Here is a 6,000-nt window from a genome sequence, read left to right on the forward strand (position 1 = left end):
ATAAGTTTGCCCATCTTTGAAGCAAAGGCACTGGCAACTTTGTGAGCTATTGTGCACGGTGATGCTTTGCACAGTTCTATGTAAAAAGAACTTCTCAACACATCTCAAGATCCCGGGAGATTTGCTGGATTTAGTAAGAAAATGTGAGTGTGCTCCTTCCCCCATGTTGTCATGCAGAGTGAGAACAAAGAGGGTGATGTATTATGTTCTGGCACTTGTATCACCAACAGATTTGGTGGGCGAGAAGTGGCTACAGAATCTCTTGTGTTTATCATCTGCAGGAAGAAAAGGTATTGGCTTGACTCTCACACTCCAGCAGAAGTTTGTGGTGCTGGCAGTTGGGAAAAAAATCCACACACACAAAAAGATCCTTTCTACTTGTAAGCTGAGCACAACGAAGCTTGAGTCACTGCAACCTAGTTAACGTGATGTAAGGGTAGGCTCCTTGCAGAAGCAGCTCTCCAAGCAGAAAGGCCGTTTAAGCAAGGCAGGACAGAGCCAGCCTGCACATGGCCACCACACACTTTAAACACACTGTCCTGGCAGGTGGCACCAGATGGCACTCTTACACAAAAGCTTCTTTTTCACAGGGTCTGCTTGCAGGCAGAAGTTGTATTTAAGTTATAAAAAGGCACCACCTCTATTGGTTAGAGGTTCCGTGACTTCTGACCGCAGCCCGCATTGCACCTAGGCGAAAGGGCTGCTGCCAGTACATCCTATTTTCACTTCGCTCAGGGAATTAATGCTCCTGGCATAAAGCACTTCATATCAGCATAGCTTCATCCACATTGGATGTATATAGAACTAGGGAAAAGCACGCGACTCCTAACAACAGGTCTCTCAGATGTGAGCAAACGTCCTCGCAGTGCGAGCGAGCGCTCAGTCTCGGGGTGACGGGCCATGCGAAGGGCTGCCTGAGCGCAGCGGGACGAGCTGCCTCCCGCAGAGCCCGGCTGGAGTCAGCCCTTGAGGCACCCTGGTATCCTGGAAATCGGGAGCTGGCGAGGTTTCTGAGAGATGGGGCTGCCGGCATGATGTCTTTCCCAGACCTGGAGTGCCTCCACACACCAAGTGGGGTGCCTTCACGTCTATGCAGATTCCGCATCTCTACTGCCTCCTCCACAAGGGAGGCAGCGCAGAAGGGTTTGGAGACCTTTCGCGTAGCAAAACAGAAGCGGATCCATCAGGTGTTTAATGGCTACAGACAGCCCTCCCCTCCCTGTCCCCTGCTCTGCGTTGTGCTGCTGGCATCTCCCCTGCTCTCGTTGCAAGGGGACCTCTCAGGGACACTCAGGGCTGCCCCGGGAACGCGGGAGGTGCCAGCGTTGTGACAGGGGGTAACAAGGTGCAGCTGGAGCCCCTCTGTCCGGGGCAGGCTCCCTGTCCGGGGCTGCGGCTGCTCAGAGGCCGGCGGAGCCCCGGGTGCCGGCAGTGCCCCGCTGCCCAGCGCGGGATGATGCCCCCAGCCCAAACCCCTCCTGCTCCAGGGCCGGGTTCTCCCTGGCAGAGAGGCCGCAGGGTCCGCCGCACAACCGCCCCCGGACAGCCGGGGCAGGACCAGGAGCCGGGCGCCTGCCGCGGGCCAGCGCTGGAGCGGGGACTCGGCTCCTGGGAGAGGCTGAGCGGCTTCCCTGGGGGCGAACCATGGCCCTTTGGTTTCTTGGGACCGGCAACGCATTTCCCTCCGCAGTCACTCTTCCCCTTCACCCTTCTCTCCAAAGCCAATCAGCCCGGCCTCAAGGCCGAGCGGGAGATGCTTCGCCTCCCAAACGACACTCCGAGGAAAAGTTGCACGGGGAGGGGAGCGGGGGCGCCGAGCCCGAGGGTCTCCCGGGGGCAGCCGGCGGTCGGAGCGGGGCCACGGGCAGCTCGCACGCCCCCCGCCCGGGACCGCCCGCTTCTCCCCCAGCCATCACCCCACCAAAAAAGCGCGTTTTAAGACCCCCCCCGCCGTTGCCCGGCGCGGTGTCCCCGGGGCGCAGCGGAGGGGGGCAGCACCCCCGGCAGGACCCCGGGGCGCAGCAGCGAGCCCCGCCGGCGCGTCCCGGCCCCGCTGCCGGGGGAGCGGGGCAGGGAGAGGCGGGGGGCTGCCGCCGGCCGTCCCTTACCACATTGCTGAGGAAATCCGCCTCGCTGAAGTCGCCGAGGTCGAGGAAGCCGGTGCCGGCGGCGGGGAAGAGCCGCTCGGCGGGGAAGGGCTCCAGGATACTGTCCATGGTGCCCGCGGCGCGGGGGCTCGGCGGCCGCCCCCCGCTCCGCCGGCCCGGCTCACTGCGGCGGCACGCGCCCGCCCGCCCCCCGGCGGCGGCGGCCCATGGGGCGGCGGGGGAGCCCGGCTGCCGGGTGCCCGCTCGGGGCGGCTGTCAGTGCCCCGCTGCCGAGGGGCCGGCCGGGTGGCCCCGCCGCCGGCCCCGACACGCCCCCGGCCGCGCACCGGCCGCCGGCGGGGCGGGACTTGCCGCGCCCGCCACCCCCTTAAGGCAGCGCGGCCGCGGCGGGACCGCGCACCGGCGGGGAGGCTGCGCCGGGTCCCGCCGCTGCTCCGGGGCTGCCCCTTCCCCGGGTCCTTTGCGCTCCCCTGGGGCTCCCCCGCGCCGACCTCCCCGCCGGCTCTCAGGCGCTCTCCCTCGGTCTCTCTCCGGGTCTCCCCCTGCCGGGTCTGCTGCGCTCCCCCCCCCGCCGCCGGGGCTCCTGCGCTCCCCGCCCGGGGCTCCCCCCAGGGCTCCTGCGCTCCACACCCGGGGCTCCCCACGGAGCTCCTGCAGTCCCCCCCCGCCCCGGTCTCCCCCCAGTCTCCCCCCGGGGCTCCTGCACTCCCTCCAGCGCTGCGGAGGGGGCTCGGGGGTGGTGCTGGTTCCCCCCCAGCGGGATCTCAGCTGGGTGAGCTGCACAAAGCTGCCGGCAGCACGGCTGGGCCGGTGGCCCCCCCTGCATCCCCGGAAAGGGGGCGGGGGGGCAGTGCCCGAGGGGAGCTGCCGGTGGGGAAAGCCCCGCGCCCCCGCTCCCCGCCGCGGGCATGCAGGCAGGCCTGGCTGCAGCAGCCCATGTGGCTGCTCCATAATTAAAGAGTTGGACACCATTAAAGAGCTTCAGGAAGATTATATGGCTTCAGATAAATGGGATTATGGATCCCCGTCTTCTCTGATCCTTACTCCAACCAACACTCAGGAAAACCACTTATAATAATCTTGTTGAAGAAGCCCTGATGTTTTATTAATCTGTCCCTGCTTTCATGGCTCCACAGAGAACGGACCGGAGTCCTGGCTGCCAGGAGGGTCTGTCATGGTCACAGGCACACAGAGAGAAAAATAAAACCCAAAGACAGCGGTGCGTTTCTCCTGGCAGAAACCTGGCTGCAGGTTGCCAGCCATGAGGGTCCTGGTGGTGAAACGCTGAGTTGAGGCTGGCTGGAGCCTGTGTTTGAACCAAACACTGGGCTTCCATCCCTCCCTCCCTCCCGGCTCTCGCTCTGCTCCCCCCGGGTCTCAGGACTAACTGCACAACCCAAGGTGGTCCTTGGCTACTTGTTGCACAAGCAGCCGCGTGCTGCCTCCTGCACACAAAAGCCTTTATACCCGCACGCACAATGGGCTCTTTCAGTTACATTTACTTTTACTTTACGTTTCAGTCAAGTGTAAAGAGCCTTTGGGTAAAAGGTCAGAGACATAAATTCAGCCAGGACAGAGCTGTGCTGAGAAAATGCTGTTCCTCCTCCTTTAATGATAAAGAAACCTCTTTGGCAGTGTGGGTGCCAGTGGGTTTAAAGGGGGACACACACAGCGAAACCTTTGCCACTGCATGATGGGGAGAAGAAATATGTCCAGCCCCTTCAGCAAGAAGCAAACCTTCATCTGCAAGCAAGGGGAAAGACGTCTTTCCTTAACGCCCCAGCCAGCAGGGTCCTCAGCTGCGAGGGCTGGGAGGACCGAGCCCTTCGATAGCAGCAGGGTGATGGACACCCGGCCCAGGGTCACGGAGCATGGGCAGAGCTGCAGCAGGGGCAGCATCACCTGCTGCAACCACATGCGGGTATCGCTTCCCTGACTACAATGAAACCAAGTGAAACCAAGAGTTCCTGGTTCAGTGCCTCACGCAAGTTAACACAAGGAATCATCTTCTCAGGCCACATGCTGCACTCATCCTCAGCGCCAGGCCAAGGAAGCTCAGGTGGTGTCAGCTCCAGCGACTGCGCAGCATGGGTGGCAGTGTCATCAGAAGAGGTCAAGCAAAGCAAACCTTCAAATTTGTCTGCGCTCTGAAGGAAAAATGCTTTGGCACATTCAGATAGGGATTGTGAAGTCCATTTGGAAGATTAAAACATCTTGGAAAAAATGAAATTGCCTGCTCTGAGACCCTGTTTCTATTTAATACTTTTAGTACTGAGCAGAACTGCCCAGACACAGCTCCCTTGTCTATCGCTGCTCACCTCTGCAGGCAAGGAAGGATTAGAACACGCCCTCCTCCTCAGTATTGCGCTGCAAAGCTGCTCTGTCCCATCTTGGAGAGCTCTGATGGGACCCCCATCCCTAGAACTTGTGTAGAGCTTAGAAACGGACATTTTGCCCACATCAGGCACGAGTGCAGTCCATTAAAGGCGACGCAAGTGTTACCTCTGCATTCAGAGAGTGTCACTGCTGACCATCTGCAGCCAAAAAGGAGAGGTATTTCTGCAGGCGAGCAGTTTTGTGCTCCAAAAGAGACCTGGGGACAGGGAAAGTGTTGATGGTGTGAGGGAAGTTAATTGCAGTTCAGAAAGTCTTGGACATGCTGCTGCAGCTGGCAGGGAGTGCCCACAGTGGGGGGATAGGACAGGCTGAGCGGCACGGCTGCAGCAGAGACCTGGCAACTATGGTATTTTTCCTGAAAAAAACATTTTTCTCTCTTCTTTTTAAGAAAAAATCTTGAAAAGAAAAAAATTACAGTTTTTTTACGTTAGAAACACTTGAGCATCACATGGCTGTGAAAAAGGCAAATGCCATGCTGGGATATAGATGTAGGAATCCTCCTGGGAAACCTTTACGACGTGAAGTTCCCCTTCTGCTCTGCAGAGGACCAGCGCAGGACATGGCGTCAGCTCAAACACCATGCCTACCCTGTCACCCCTCGAGCAAGGCAGGGACTCACTGGGCTGGGTCCAGAGGAGGGCAGAGGGAGCAGCTGGAGAAAAAGTGAACCCTGAAAAGGGACCGAGGGAACTGGGCTTCTTGGGTCTAAAGAGATGACTCACGCCAACAGCCTAGGCACTCAAAGAGCTGCAGGCGCAAATTGCTCTTCTGTTGCCACACTGGAGGGGACAAGCAGTAAGAGACGAGCGCCTGGGAAGCGGCAATGTCACCCTCACCGGAGCATCTTTAAAAAAATTGGGAAAAAAATTTCTTTTAAAAAATAAATCTTTAAAAGTTCTGCAGCCATCTCTTGGGACATAGCTATGGCAGATCAGGAGGTGACCGTGGGGCAGGGGCTGAATCACATGATCGCTCAAATTCAGCCCTATTTTCTCTGATTTTATATTTAGATTTATTTTCAATCTGATCACAGCAGGAGACTGAAACAGCAACCATGTTTAGATTGCACAAGTCTCAAACTGAGAGCAGATAAGCTATCCCGGCCTCGCAACGTTTGATACTGCAAATGCACATATACAACCAAGCTCGTTTTATCAGTGCTGAAAAGTGAATCAGCAGCCCAGTTCTCGTAAGAAGGAGCTCCTGCTCTCCTGTGCTCCATCCTGCCTTGCCTTCCCGACACTGCCTGCGTTTATACCCACGGAGGGAGAACCGCAAGCCTCTCATCATACCATTTTGCATTTTCTTTGCCTTCACCCTGCACCGTTGTGACCAACACATGCAAGACAAGGGAAGCAGCCCCTGGCCTTGGACATGCCGACAGCAATCCAGGCCGTTTTGCAGGCTGCAAAGCTGAGGCTTTCTGTTCCCCCACCCCAGACCAAGCCAGGAGGTTTCACAAACTCATCGAGGATGAGTGTTTCTTGAGGAATGT

At 58.5% G+C, this 6,000-nt stretch overlaps 1 protein-coding gene across 2 annotated transcripts in view; it reads right to left on the minus strand.

Moving 5' to 3' along the window:
- CREB3L1 (cAMP responsive element binding protein 3 like 1) overlaps positions 1 to 2,344 on the minus strand; it is a 47,031-nt gene extending 44,687 nt beyond the window's left edge. Inside the window, exon 1 of one of the 2 annotated variants that reach the window (XM_037396081.1) lies at positions 2,109 to 2,344. In XM_037396081.1, the coding sequence (XP_037251978.1) occupies positions 2,109 to 2,216 (108 nt within the window). In that variant the 5' untranslated portion in view covers positions 2,217 to 2,344. The remainder of the gene's footprint in view (positions 1 to 2,108) is intronic. The other variant, XM_037396079.1, reaches the window with a different exon arrangement.
- Positions 2,345 to 6,000: the final 3,656 nt, after the last annotated feature.

This window comes from Falco rusticolus, chromosome 7, assembly GCF_015220075.1.
Source record: "Falco rusticolus isolate bFalRus1 chromosome 7, bFalRus1.pri, whole genome shotgun sequence".
In the NCBI taxonomy this organism is placed as follows: Eukaryota; Metazoa; Chordata; class Aves; order Falconiformes; family Falconidae; genus Falco; species Falco rusticolus.